Source organism: Ambystoma mexicanum, chromosome 3p (assembly GCF_040938575.1).
Source record: "Ambystoma mexicanum isolate Mex_15411 chromosome 3p, UKY_AmexF1_1, whole genome shotgun sequence".
NCBI lineage: Eukaryota > Metazoa > Chordata > Amphibia > Caudata > Ambystomatidae > Ambystoma > Ambystoma mexicanum.
The window spans coordinates 113455002-113469718 of record NC_090925.1 but is presented as its reverse complement, the minus strand read 5'-3'; the positions used below and the strand labels follow the sequence as shown (position 1 = coordinate 113469718).

General features: G+C 45.0%; 1 protein-coding gene across 2 annotated transcripts in view; it reads right to left on the bottom strand.

Moving 5' to 3' along the window:
- Positions 1 to 14717, bottom strand: part of LOC138580140 (myosin light polypeptide 6-like) — an 80050-nt gene that overhangs the window by 13256 nt on the left and 52077 nt on the right. The window contains exons 4-6 of one of the 2 annotated variants that reach the window (XM_069650456.1): positions 6907 to 7080; positions 5798 to 5875; positions 278 to 315 (exon numbers count right to left, since the gene is read on the bottom strand). In XM_069650456.1, coding sequence (XP_069506557.1) covers positions 278 to 315; positions 5798 to 5875; positions 6907 to 7080 — 290 coding nt within the window. The remainder of the gene's footprint in view (positions 1 to 277; positions 316 to 5797; positions 5876 to 6906; positions 7081 to 14717) is intronic. The other variant, XM_069650457.1, reaches the window with a different exon arrangement.

Sequence of the window (14717 nt, the reverse complement as noted above, 5' to 3'; positions counted from 1 at the left end):
ACGTGAAGTCCCATCACTCAATGTTGACTACCATTCACTCACAGCAAACCCCACCCCTAAAGTTAGAGTAGCAAACAGCTCAGGTAATCACTGATTCTGCCTGGTAGATCTACATATGCATTTGCTGAACACCAACTTATGTAGCATTGATGGGTCGTCGCTACATTGCTAGAAGATTTCCTGCAGGTCAGCTCCATGCAGAGACATGCTAAAAGGAATGAACAGCGAGAAGGGAAGAGCGTAAACTGAGCAATTAAGAAGGCAGAGTGATTCATACCCCGGAGCCCATCAAGCAGACATGATGTGTGATAAATGCTGTGGGAAAGGAAGAGACATGGTTAAACACAAGACATTACATTGTCCACTTTACCACATCCATTGCCTCAATTAAGAAATGCATGTACAAGTGAAAATACACAAATCACCCATCACTCCAAACACTTCTCCAATATGTATAGATGCCACCGGGCATCATTTTCCACATGTGCCCTTTAGTGGGGTTCGCAGTGCACTCCTAATAGGGCACGCCATGCATTACTTACCATAAAAGCATTTGATGATTATATCTGCTCGATTCACATGTTGTGCATATAGTAAGACATCCAGTGGTAACCACAGAGTATTGCATCTTGTCTTTCGCAAATCGAAAGGGGATGTTGACAAGGGCGTCCCTGTAACAACTATCCCCAACGTGACGTGTAGTGTACCCAAAATCTCACGTGTCGAGGTCCCTCCAAATGCATATTTATTTTTTTCTGCTACGAGGGAGCCTTATGCCTACCAAGAGTACAGAAAAGAGAAAGCAGTAGACATCTATGTTCCTTTGTTCCTTCCATCCGAGCGGGGAGGAAGGGTGGGCGCATGTGAATCTAAGCAGATACAATCATCAGAAATGCTTATGGTGCTTCTGCAAGCATCTTCTGATGCTTGCTAATCTGCTTCGAATCACATGCTGTGCATAGACTACTGAGCAGTACCCAGAGTTGGAGGTGGGTTGTGAGAAGGAACTGTAGTAAAATTTTGTACTGCTTGTTCCACCTGAGAATCAGACCTAGAGTGAGTGTGTCGGCAATAGAGTTTTGTAAAAGGTGTGTACAGAACTCCAGGTTGCCACTTTGCAAATGGCCTCTAGAGTAACATTTGCTATGGAAGCCCCTGTGCCTCGAGTAGTGTGTGTGTGTGTGTGTGTGTGCTCTAGGCTAGAAGGGCAGAGCAGAGTGATGCATTTGACAATCCACCTGGAGATAGAAGATTTTGAGACAGGATCCCCCTCTCTTCCTGCTGCCACTGAAACGAAAAGCTGTTTTGTCTTTCTTAGTGGTCGAGTTCTTTCCAGGTAAAACATGACTGCCCTGCGTACATCTAGTGTGTGCAGGCTTCTTTCCACCATGTTGGAGGGGTTCTGGAAGAATGTTGGTAATTATATGGATTGGTTCACATGGAACTTGGCGTAAACCTAGGATGAGTGCCAGGGACCACCTTATCTCTGAACTGTAACAAAGGGGTCAAGAACAGAGAGCCTGTAGTTCACCGACTTCTTATAGAAGTGATAGCTATTAAGAAGGCGGTCTTGTAGGCAAATCCTTCAGACTTGCTTTATGCATGAGCTTGAAAGGAGACTGCATAAGTCTAGTCAATACCACATTTAGATCCCATCCAGGAGCCGGGTTAGAAATGGGGGGGGGGTTGAATCCTCGTCACTCCCTCCATGAAAGCCTTAATCACTGGTATCTTCCACCACGACACCTTCTGTTGTGATGTAGTGTATGCTGAAAGAGCAGCTAGTGAGTTAAAAACCAGGCTCGAGTCTAGTAAATGAGTCAGGTACAATACAAAGTTGGTAGGCGAGCAGTTGAGGGTTGATGCTCTTGGAATTGCACCAGATGACAAAGCGCTTTCACTTACTGGAGTAGCAATATCGGGTGTTAGAGAAGCAAGGAAACCTAAGTATGTCTCTCTAAGCATGTCCATGCATCTGAGGGAGAGTTGGAGGTGCCCGAACTTTGACCTCAGGAGCCAGGCCGCCAAGTTCAAAGTTTGCGGGCACGGGTGAAAGGTCCTGAGATAACATGTTGTATGGGCAAGGTAGTTTCACTGGGGGAAGACATCTCCATCAGCTGAGCGAACCAGGGTTGGCGGGCCCACATGGGGGCCCACCAATATCATGGTGATTGGTTCCGGAGGCAATGGATGTGGCAAAGTGGGCAATGTAATGTCTTATGTTAAACAATGTCTCTTCCTTTCCCATCTTGTGCACGATCTTGTTGAGTAGGGGAGTCGGGGCGGGAAGCATAAACAAATTTCTCCTGACCATTTGATCCCGAGTCTGTTCCTCTTGGAACGGTTCGGGGGGAGGGGGGTGTGGTATGTACCTGGGAGGCGTAATCTTGGCATTGATCATCCTCCAGAGTTGCGAACAGGTCGATCTCTGGGAAGCCCCATTCTGCGAAAACGTTGGAGACGATGACTTTGTGTAATCATTCGTATTCCATGGGTAGTGGGAAATCTCAGAGTACGTCTGCCAGAAGATTGAGTTCCCCTGGAACATGTTGCGACAACAGAATATGTGTTTGAAAGCCCATTTCCAAATGTTCTGGGTGAGGACAGCCCTGGAGAGAGAGTGCCCCCTTGAAGCGTGATTGGCCACAAAAGCAAAGTCGTGAACCGTTCCCGAGGGGGGGGGGGGGGGGGGGGGGGAGGAGAGGGAAGACCTCTGGGATATTTGATCCAGGGTCTTGAGGGTGTTGTGCTCCTTTTTGGCCGTTTCAAGCGCCTCGTCAACGGCTTTGCCAAATAAGTTGATCTCTTCCACCGGCTTATTAATCAATGAGGCTTGGGTTTCTAGTTTGAAACCAGAGTTCCCTAACCAAGCGTGCCTCTTTGTGCCAATGTCCTGCCAGCTGTTTCTATCCAAACGATTCTTGAGAATACTGTGATTAACCTTTTTGCCCTCAGTCACAATGGAAAGCAGGCGAGCCTGCAAGGGTTCAGGGACTTTCTTGTAGCATTTTCCATTGCGTGACTGAATAGCTAGCCAACAAAGTGGTGTTAGCGATGAGTGAGAGTGGAAAATGCTGCGGCCGTTGGGACTCTTCCCCAGTGCATATAACCTTTTGCACTCCTTATCCAGGGGTGCTTCCCCTGTGGACAGGGGAGCCCCTGCCCACTTCCCGATTGTAGTTACCACCAGGGAATCTGGAGTAGCATGTCCCCTGATGTAGAGTGATTCAGAAGGGGAAGGCCGAAACAGTTTCAACTCTAGGATTGAAAACCCTTGTTAGGGCGGGTAAAAATGAAGGAGCCAAGAGCTTTTTTATTGAATTCAACAATGGAATAGCCTGGCTGGCAGGTGGCTTTTTTTCCCCAAACTGTCCGACAAATCATACAGCTTCACGAGAAGCAATCTGGAACTGTTCTGCTGCCCTCCTTAAAATGGCGTTAAATGCCATCTGGTCGTCAATTGGGGAGGCTTGTCTAGTAGGAGTGGTGAGGGGCACGGGGTGGGTGAAATCCAGCCACAGGGTGTCAGGTTCTGGTGCTGGAGTAGGTGATGCCCAAGGCTGAAGCTTGAATGGCTGGTCCTGGTCGACTTAACACCCCCCTCTGTAGGGTCAATAGGATCCCCCACAGGATCCCCAAAAGGGTATTCATCCTGGATGAATTTGTCTACAGGGATCTCATCTCCAGTGAGGTCCTAATACTCTTCCTCCTGATAGGAATCAAAAAGGTCTTGAAATTTTGCTACAGGAGTAAAAGGCCCTCCTCCCGAGGCCTTTTAGGTGTTAACTTTTCTGAGAAGTTCCCAAATCTTTCTAACCTATTCCGACATCTCTCAAACTTCTCCCTGGGCCATATTGAGGAACCAGAGTCTAGGGGTGGAAAAGGCTCTTCTAGCGCATCCTCTACCGCAGAACGTCGAGATTTACCTCGTAACAGACGAAAAAGATAGGGCTCCCTGAAAAGTCCTTTTGAGGTTCTGGTGATTGTGGCGCATCCTCGGACGAGTCTTCATGCCCCTCTTTAGGTTGACGAGTCCCGTTTATCCGTAGGTTTGGACGAGTCCCTTGAACATTGAGTTTGCCGCCGAAACAATCTTAGCAATGCTTTTGGTAATACTTGGCATCACAGGACAGTGTTTGGACGGGGCCCGCGGTTGCGCAGGTGTTTTTCGGCAGAATTAAGGCCTTGTGCGGCATCAGCGTCTTCTGATGCGTCTCGACAGTCACTTGAATATTAGTGGTAGTGCCCTTTAATTTTGACTGCCCGGACATATGCCGCTCCTGCGGTTGCAGTAAGGGCTGCCGATCAGGAGAATCGGCAGCCATTGCCGAAATATCCGGTGTGCCCATTGGCGCTGTGGACCCAACTGTTTCGTCGAAGACAGACCGTGGGTTGTTCTACTTAGGGAAGAATGTGCATCCTTGTCACCGGGATGTACAGTCCCCATTACATCATGGCTGGCGGGGCCGGACGGCACAGAGAGAAAGTGCTTCGCTGTGAGGTCAATGGCCTCCGAATTGGAGCCCCGATAGTCACCAAGACCCTCGTCACACTCGGAGCTGTAAAAGAACTCTCAGCCTGCGACATTCCGTAGGCTGCCCACCGCTTAACACACCGCTCCTTTAGGGTCTTGGGACACAGGAGCTTACAAGCCGCACAGGACACCTCATTGTGGTTAAGGGGAAGACACCTATTACACTTAAGGTGTTTGTCTTTCCACTGAAACTTTGCCTTGCAGGAAGGACAAAATCTAAATTGAGCCGTGTCCATAGCGCAGGAATATTACAGTAACGATAAGGCCAAGGGAACAAAGAGGAAAGGCATTCTTAAAAAATGCAATTTCCACCCCGACCCCACTCTCCCTAATGTGTAGACCGGCCAGAAGGCCCGGCCACGTGGTCAGCAGCGCATAGCGGATTAACCGAGGTCGAAGGTCTATAGTAGCAGGCTTCGGCGGAGTTCAGGAAACAGTCGCTGAGGGAAGGGACGGTTAAGAGAATATAAATCCAACCAAAGGCCGATAAATATAACGATATTGCAATGTCTCTTGAAGAGCTCCGCATAAGGCGACCAGTATACTGGGCGGAAAAAAACTATCCGAGTGACCTCGATGCGTCAAGGATTTTGGGTACACTACACGTCACATTGGGGATAGTGTTACAGGCACGCCCATTTTGACGTCCTTTCGATTCTCAAAAGACAAGATGCAATACTTCGCCGTTTGATGTCAGACTATATGCACAGCATGTGATTCTAAGCAGATTAACAAGCATCAGAAATTCTTCTTACATAACCTTCACTGAGCTGCCGGCACCGATGAGGGGAGGGAAATCAGATCGACCCCCACACCCGTAGCAGAAGTTTTATTTTCCAACTGCAATCAGCATAGGAAACATGGTTCAGATCTGCTCCATTAGCCGTGACATGGAGACACACAGGTAAGTTACCATTCTACCAATGGAATCTGCTTAATATAAAAAGGCACACATACACATGCAGACCGACTGCGCACCCATCAGACTAATCAAACGGACCAGAGCAGACCTCCGTGACCTGTACCAGAGACTACTTGAGTACGCATAGCTTTATGGCCCCTCTCCGGAACTGCAAGATGGTTAAATGGATCTAGTTTGGTTTATTGGTGTAAGGGCCTGGAATTCCACCACATTAACTAAAGTGCATTGGTTCCCAGGCACTGCTGAGAATGAACCCCTGACCAAGACCGCCCCCCCTCACCACCTTTGTTCCAGCCCATATTAAGACTGTGTACAAAGAATGAAGCCAAGATCAAACTCACCTTCATAATTAACACAGCCATTTGCATCTTCGTGCCCAGACAGGAGAGTCTCCACTTCCTCCTCAGTCATTTTCTCACCTGCACCAAAGAGGGACAGCTGAAAGCCAATGGACAGCACTAGTTCTACCTCCATCCAGCATCACTGACAACCAGATGTGCTCCAATTATGGTCTTAAGGGATCAGGCCAGTGTACACTTCATACCCATTCAGTGCCCTCTGGTAAACTTGCCATTCAACTTCCAACAGTGGCTTTTCTTAAGCAGCCCATCACACACAGAAAAGGACACAAAGTCACAGGCTATGCAAGAAGGCAGACAGTGAAGACTGAAGCAGTGATCTGCTCTTTCACAACAGTCATGTGTAGGCATGCAACGGGCATTTGCAAGATGACCACCAGTCGCAAAAAGGTGCAAGTAACTGGGCTTATGGTGCAGTGCCTGGCAAATAACACCTATAAGAAGAGCCAGAACTGTTTTTCCCAATGCTGGTTTTGTTTTTGTACACAAATTCAGTGCAAGGACCCATTGGCTCATCAATAAAACTTGGCTGAAGGCACGCTTGGGCAAGATTTTTTAATGAAACCTGGAGCCGATTTACAGCTGTAATTCAGTCATTACTTTTCAGAGCATGGATTAGAAAAAAACAATGCTAGCCCCATAAAAAACCCAGTCTGATGCCACAGAGTGACAGAGCGAGCGATCCCCAGGATGGTAGAACGCTCATAGGGGTTAGTATGGCAATGGGCAGTTTGGGAAGGTAAGAAGCCAAATACTTACAGGCTCTATGTTCCTTCCCACATCCCCAATCACCCACCCATTTGTAATAGTATTGCCCTTGTATAACCTGAAAATGTGAGCAACCAAGTGAAAGGACACAAACCCAGAAGCAAATAGTCAAATGAATGGTCATAGCCAGGGTTGAAATCCTACCCATGCTGCCACCCACTGTCATCTTTGAACCCCTTCCCAACCTACCATCAATTTCAAATCGCAATAACAAAGTCAGACTAGGAACATGCAAGCACACGGTGAAGCCTGATCTCGTTTCAACTCTGCACAACACCCACAACCAACCCCATCATCCCATTCTCCTTCACAGCTATACTTACCCAGCGTCACCAGCACATGCCGCAACTCAGCACCCATCACTGTGCCGTTCCCCTCCTTATCAAAGACCCGCAGACCCTCCACAAAGTCATCAAAAGTACCCTGGTCTTTGTTCTTGGCGACAGTCTGCAACATGGGCAGGAACTGGTCAAAGCCGATGAGCTTGGTGTTCAGCTCTAGAAGGGAAAGGAGAGTTCAGAAACAAGGCGCTACATTGGCTAAGCAGTGCTACTGAGGCAATGAGTCTACAACTATGCATAGGTGAGGCAGTTAGGGTGGGGAAGGTCAAAGAAAACACCCACTTGAGAAGAAAGTGTACCCCCTCAAAAAATGCTGCAGTCGAGGAATGTACCACCAAAGACCAGTCTGCTGCTGGAACTATATTGAGGGAGGGTAAGAACTAAAACAGGTTAATCAAGATATACATAAAATGACTGATTGTTTAATATGGACAAGGAATTAAGCTTTAAACTCCATGGGGCTGTGGAATTTTTGGACACAAGGGACTGCTTGCCATCTCGCAGGGACCCTGCCAACCACATACATTCAAGTTTCACATTTTGCAGTCAATGAGGAATTCAAGCACTAGCCAGATACAATTTTGAGGAGGTAGCGTCCTGAGCCCATCCTCTTTTCAACTGATCCTCAAAAGCAACGTATACACTCTGCCCTCCAAACCCCTGTTCCTGCAAAAGAACACCCACGGAGCAGCAAGGCCAGACTCTAGCTAATCCCATTATTAAGGTTTGTGGCAACTGGAGAAAAAAGAAAAAATGTGGAACAGAAAAAAACATTAAGCATTAGAAATGCTGTGATAACAGTCTGGGATTGCAGTCTCTGTAATTCCTACCCTACAGGGTTTCTTGCAATATCATGAGGAAAATACAAAGAAACCGTGTGCATAACACAATAACACACCAGATGGGGACTTTGTCCATTAGTAAATTTGTTGAACTGGGGGGGGATGACATTTGTATTGGACATGTACAAAGCGATATGGTAAAAAAAAAAAAGAACAGGAAATAACCGCTCACCATTTAAAAAGGATTTTCACAACTAATACAAAAAGAAACCTAAAGCAACGCTGGAAGGTCAGACCGATATAGCTGGTATGGACACTTACCACCTTAGTCACTTTACAACAAGAAAGTAATGAGATCCTGGAAGATGTACCCACCAATTCAGAGACCCCAGGTCTAGAGACACTTGGTATTTGTACTGATTGGCCATCTAAAAGCAAATTAAAATGCAAATCCAAGTTCAACCCTTTGAGTGCCCAGAACGTCCACATTGAAGCGTTTTCCAATGTTGTCATTGATGACCTCAAACAAGAAAGAAAGACATCAAAAATATATCAAAAGTTATCTTTCTTGGAAACAACAAAGGGCTTTATCTGACATATGCACAATGGACAAATATATAGTTAGACCAGCGGATAAAGGTTGCAATATTGTCCTAATGAATAAGCAGCACTATGTTAAAGAAGCTTATAGGCAGCTCAATGACGTCAAATGCTATGAAAGACTTTAAAAGTCCCATTCTACAAATGTAAAACAAAATGAGACTTTCTAACAGCCTGATTCATGGAATTACTTGCGTGAAAAGTGCAGATTTGCGCACCTTTCTGCCCGAAAATCCTTGTTTGAAGTATGGGGATTTTCGGTCAGAAAGGCGTGCAAATCTGCGTTTTTCACACAAATAATTCCATGAATCAGGCTATAAATGGCAAAATGCAGGAATCTTAGAAGAAATGGTGAAATTTCTATTCACAAAACAGTCACCCTGACTATTCTCCAAAGTCCATAAGAATCGCACTAGACCTCCAGGGAGACCTATAGTGACACTATGCGGCTCACTCCTACATGTCCACATTTGTGGATGAAGTTCTCTGCACCTTCGTCTCCGCGCTACACTAATATCAGAGACACCCCAGACTATGTAAAAATCGACAAATTGCCATGGGAACCAACATATTTATTGGCCACCATGAATGTGGTGTCCCTGTACACATCAATTCAACATGAGGATGGCATAAGGCCTTGTGAAACCATTTTGAAAACTCATTATTTTGAACATTCTACCATGATCCTTGAAATGGTGAGAGTCTAGAAAACTTCTTTTTAACGATGAGTTATTTAATCAAATCCTGGGCAAAGCCATGGGTACCACGTTTGCACCTTCGTATGCAAACCTTCTGATGGGCAACTGGGGATAAAAAAAATAAAAAAAAAAATTTTAAAAAAAATCAGTGGTGTGGGCGGAAACAAATGAAATTTCACTGACAAAATATTATGGCTCCGCTATATCTATCATTTGGAATGGCACAGCACAATCTTGTCAAGAATATGTTAAATTCCTTAACAATTTGAATGTACAATTCACTGAACAACACAGCGTACAGGACATCGTATTTCTTGATGTAAAAGTAAAAATTGTGGAGCAAAAAAAAAAAAAATTGGGTGCGAGCCTCATAGGAAAATTACAGGCGCTAATGTTACTTTGCATGCAAACAGTGCAAACCCTAAAATGTCTTCTGTGGAGCATTCCATATGGCAAATTTATTTGCATAAGACAAAATTGCAGCAATATTAAAGACTTCGACACAGCGAGCCAAATCACAGCCCAAAACTTTTACAACAAAAAGGTACCCAAAAAAAAATAAATAAAGTAATCGAAAGATCTTATCTTAAGTCCAGGACATGACTAGACAGGACCGGCTGATATCTAAATCTGATCAAGGGCATAACAGAAGAGAGTACTACTAGACTAATTCTAACTTTTAGATGTCATTCACCGATCATACGGAATATCATTAACAAACACTGGAAAGTTTTGACGGTGGATAAAGATCTAGGCAACGTATTGCATGAACGCCCCGATATAACCTTCCGTAAAAGGATGTCCATCAAGGACCTAGTAGTACAAAGTTATATGGTCTCAGATAACATCTATAAAAGGGTAGCAACTGGCTCACAGGGGGACGAGATTATTTTTTTTAAGTGCAGTAAATGCAAAGTCTGTAAAGATGCTTTTAATTTTAACAGCTATACTCATCCAATCCTCAAGACACTTATGGAAATTAAGGGTAAAATCTTGTGAATCTGAATTAGTTGTTTATGTCCTGACATGCCCATGCCTCAAGTGGTATGGAGGCAGCACCAAATGCAAACTGAAAGTGCATATTCTACAACACATCAGAGCTATCATCAACAAGGACCAGACATATCCCATGGCCAAACATTTTGAGTTTCACGATGGCGATCCAAAGACTTTCATTCTTTGGTATCTATAAAATTGTAATTAGCCCAAGGGGAGACAGTGAAAAACTACTGAGACAAGAACAAACAAAATATATCATCGCCTTTGAAAGTAAATACCCGACAGGGCATAATATAGATGAGGAATTGTATACCTTTCTAGGAGTTTAGGCACCTTTATACTCTTTATTTTGAGTTTGTGATAACTTTTTCTTGTTTCTTCCAGAAATGTTCTGTGTAATTCAGTTATTTTGATCGATATTTTCTATTCTTGTTCTACCATCTCCTTTTTCTCGTTCTCATTCAGAGGGTTTCTTGGCTATTTTTACACCTTTTCTTCTTTTTATCTGGTGACACATCACTACAATTACTTGTGATATGGGGCTGAATAGATTATACACTGTCGACCATAATATCAAGGGATGAAGATAGGACTATCATCGTGTGTGCAATAAGTCCTAGTCTTGTAGATCGTGCCATTTGATTTATTTGTATCCAATAGCCATACTGGTTCCGATCCTTGGTACAGACTACAATAGCACTTAACCATGTGTTACAGATATCAAGCATAAGCTTATCATTGTTGTATCATGCACATGCATTTTTATTTATTGATGGGCACACATGTATTAAGCTTTGTGAGGATACCAATTCTTGTTCCAATGGCATCAAATAAGTATTTTTATGGCCTTCTGTACAGACAGTATTAATATCCGATCACGGGCTATGGGTCTTTTATTATACAAGACTATTATTATCTTATAAGGTATTAGTAACTCATCTCCTGATGGGTATACATGTATTCAGCCATACGACTATGTTGCTCCATTGTGCACTATGAATTGCCACTTTAAATAACAGCTTAAACAATGCGGATCATCAATAGCACTGTTTTCTAATATTTATTAGAACCCATTGTGGATAACAATACACAAACAACTTGGGAACTTTTCCATAATTGTCGGGGGGAGCTCTACATATCGTTCAGCATATATATCGAACACATGTATTTATAAGCGTGAAGGCTGAATTCATTACCTTTGAGTAAACAGTATGGAAACACAAGTTTTACGAGCCCTTTCCAAAATGGCCAACTGTAATAGTAGTAATCCAGCTTGAGTCACCTCCCGCTGTTTGTTAATTAGGTTTGTGTGTTAAATTGGGCTCCCACTACAGGGAGGAATTATTGTGAACAAACTGCAGGAGTGTGGCGAATAGCCTCAGTCAGACTCGGGAAGCCTTTTTTAAAACTGCTAGGATTCAATAAAAGCTCTTTTTTTACCTTCCACGACTCCGTTGGCAAGTTTTTGGTGTTTTCTCAACCTCTGGATGTTTTTGGCTATTGGAGCCGCATTTTGGCGACATCCGAGATTGATGGGAGTGGAGCTCCACAGAATGAAGGCTTCACCGCCTTGCTTTTAGAAAATATATATAATTCATTACTCACCCTAATCGTATTTCTGATGCTTGTATCTGCTTAGATTCACATGCTGTGCATAGGCCGACATCTAGGGGAGGCTGCAGAGTATTACCGTTTGTTTTTCGAAACTTGAAAAGGGGCGAACTAGGGCGTGCCAGGAATACTATCCCTAGTGTGACGTCCACTGTACCCATGATCACCTCACGCGTGTAGGACCCTCAGATTGTATTTTTTCCTGACATGAGGTAGCATGAGGAGTAGCAGGACTACAGAGTATCCAAGCAGATAAGATAGATAAGACTAGACTACCAGCATCCATGTGCCTTCTCTCAGAGGGGCGGAAGGGTGGGCGCATGTGAATCTAAGCAGATGCAAGCATCAGAAATACGATGGTGAGTGATGTATCCCTTCTGAGGCTTGTGGAATCTGCTTAGATCACATGCTGTGAATAGATTAGTGAGCAGTGTTATGAGGAGGTGGGATGTGAGAAGGGTCATGAGCGAATAAATGTCTTAGAACCGCTTGTCCCACTTGAATATCTATCTTGGAATGATTGTCAATGCAGTAGTGCTGAGTAAAAGGTGTGAATAAAGCTCCATGTAGCTGCTTTGCAAATGGTATCAAGGGTACATTTGCAATGAAAGCCAGAGTGGCTCCAGTACCTCTTGTAGAGTGGGCCCTCGGCGTAAAAGGCAGAGTTTTATCTGAAAGGGAATAGGACAGTTGGATACATCCAACTATCCACCTAGAGATCGAATTCTTAGAGACACAATCTCCCTCTCTGCCAGGAGCTATGGAGACGAACAGTTGATCTGTCCTCCTTAACAGCTTGGCTTTGACTACATAGTAGAGGACCGCCCTCTTCACATCTAGTGTGTGGAGTTTCACCTCAGCAGAGCTTTTGGGTTCCTGGAAGAAGTCCAGTAGCTCAATAGACTAGTCAACATGGAATTTGGAAATGAACTTAGGTGAGAACCTAGGGTGAGTGTGTAAAACCAGTTTATCCTTATGAACAGTAAAGAAAGGATCCAGCACTGAGCTTGAATTTCACCGACCCTTCTTATGGATGTGATGGCAACTAAGAAGGCAGTTTTATAAGTCAAGTGTTTGAGACTAGATTTGTGTATGGGCTCAAAAGGGGGGAGTCCCATGAGCTTAGCAAGTACCACATTAAGGTCCCAACCTGGTGGAGGGTGGAGTCTCTTTACCCCTTCCATAAATGCTTCGACAACTGCCACTTTCCACCATGACACCTTGTTATGGGAAATGGTGTAGGCTGATAAAGCTGCCAGGTGTACTTTAAGTGAGTTAAGCACTAACCCTGCATCCAATAGGTGGAGTATATAGATGACGACATTAGAAGGAGTACAATCAATTGGGTTGATTTGCTTATTCTGGCACCAAATAACAAATCTTTTCCATTTGTCATAGTAACAGTGCCTTGTTTTATGTTTTCTTGGCTCTTTCAAGATATCCATACATCTCTGGGGTAGATTGAGATTTCTGAACTCTGACTTCAGGAGCCATGTTGCCAAGTTCATTGAGTTGGGTTGAGGACGCACTGTTAGTCTCTCGTGTTGGAAGAGAAGCTTGTACCAGCACGGGAGTTTGTTTGGGGGGGGAGGGGGGGGGGAGTCGCACACTGCCAATTTGCATAGGTGTGGATACCACGGTTGTCTCGCCCACATAGGAGCAACTAGGATGAGCGTCATTGTTCCTGTGGATAGTGTTGGCCACCTTACTCATCAGAGGGGTTGGTGGAAAACTAAGCAAACATCCCTGACCAATTCATCCATAGGGTGTTCCCCTTGGAGCTGGTCTGGGGGAACCTGGATGCGAAGTCTGGGCATTGTCTGTTTTCGATTGTGGCAAATAGGTCTATAGTGGGGGAAACCCCACTGAGAGGAGGTCTCCTACGACTTCTTCGTGTAGTATCCACTCGTGTTCTTCTGGAAGGGGCTCCCTGCTCAAAGCATCTGCTAGCAAGTTGAGATCCCCTGGAACATGGTGGGGCGACAGGTAAATCTTTGAGTGCCCATTTCCAAATTCTATGGGCAAGCTTTGACAGATTTGCCGAATGCGTGCCCCTTGTTTGTTGAAGTAAAACATTGCCGGTGTGCTATCTGTTAGGATCTGCACCGACTGGTTAGATAGGAGGGGTTTGAATGCCTGAAGCGCTCTGATGACTGCCAGAAGTTCTAGCAGATTGATGTGGTTCTGAGCCACTGTGTGAGACCAGCGACCCTGAGATGAATGGTGAAGGTAGTGCGCTCCCCACCCTGCTGTTTTGACGACGGCCTGTATCTCTGGATCGTAGAAGGATTTCCCCTTTGTAAGATTCTCTCTTGTCCACCAGCGAAGACTTTGTACCGAAACTACCACTAGATCATCCCACGGACCACTTGCTTGAGACCACTGTTTCCCCAACCATTCTTGCATGGGTCGCAGGAGCGTGTGGGGGACCAGGTAAGTACATGACGCCATCATGCCTAGCAAATGCATCGCTTTGTACACCCTTATCTGGCGACCGGGCTGCTCTAGAGAAATTTGCAGTAGTAGATTCTGAATTCTTTCCTCTGATGGAAAGGCCAACCCCTCTTGAGTGTTTAGGACAGCTCCTAGGAACTGTTGGAGGTGATTGGCACCAGGCTTGATTTTTTTTCTCGTTTATGGAGAAACCCAATTCAAAGAGGAGGTCGATCGTTCTTTGAATGTTTGATCTGCAAATTACTGGGGTCTCCCCCGTGATGAGCCAGTCGTCTAGGTAAGGTTACACTGGGATTGCCTCCCTGCGTAGGTGTGCCGCCGCCACCGCCAGTACATTAGTGAATACCCTTGGAGCTGAGGCTATACCGAAGGGCAGCACCTTTAACTGGTAGTGCCGACTGTCCACCTTGAAGCGCAAGAATCTTCTGTGCGCTGGAAACAGAAATATGAAAATAGGCATCTTTCATGTCCAATGTTGCCATGTAATCCCCTTTTTAAGGAGGGGGGGGTTACCTCTTGGAGAGTAGTCATGCAAAACCTTTGGGGCTTGACATATTTGTTTGCAGGGCGCAAGTTTAATACTGGGCGCATTGTTAGATCTTTTTTGGCACAAGGAAGTAAGTTGAATAAATACCCTTGTTTACCTGGT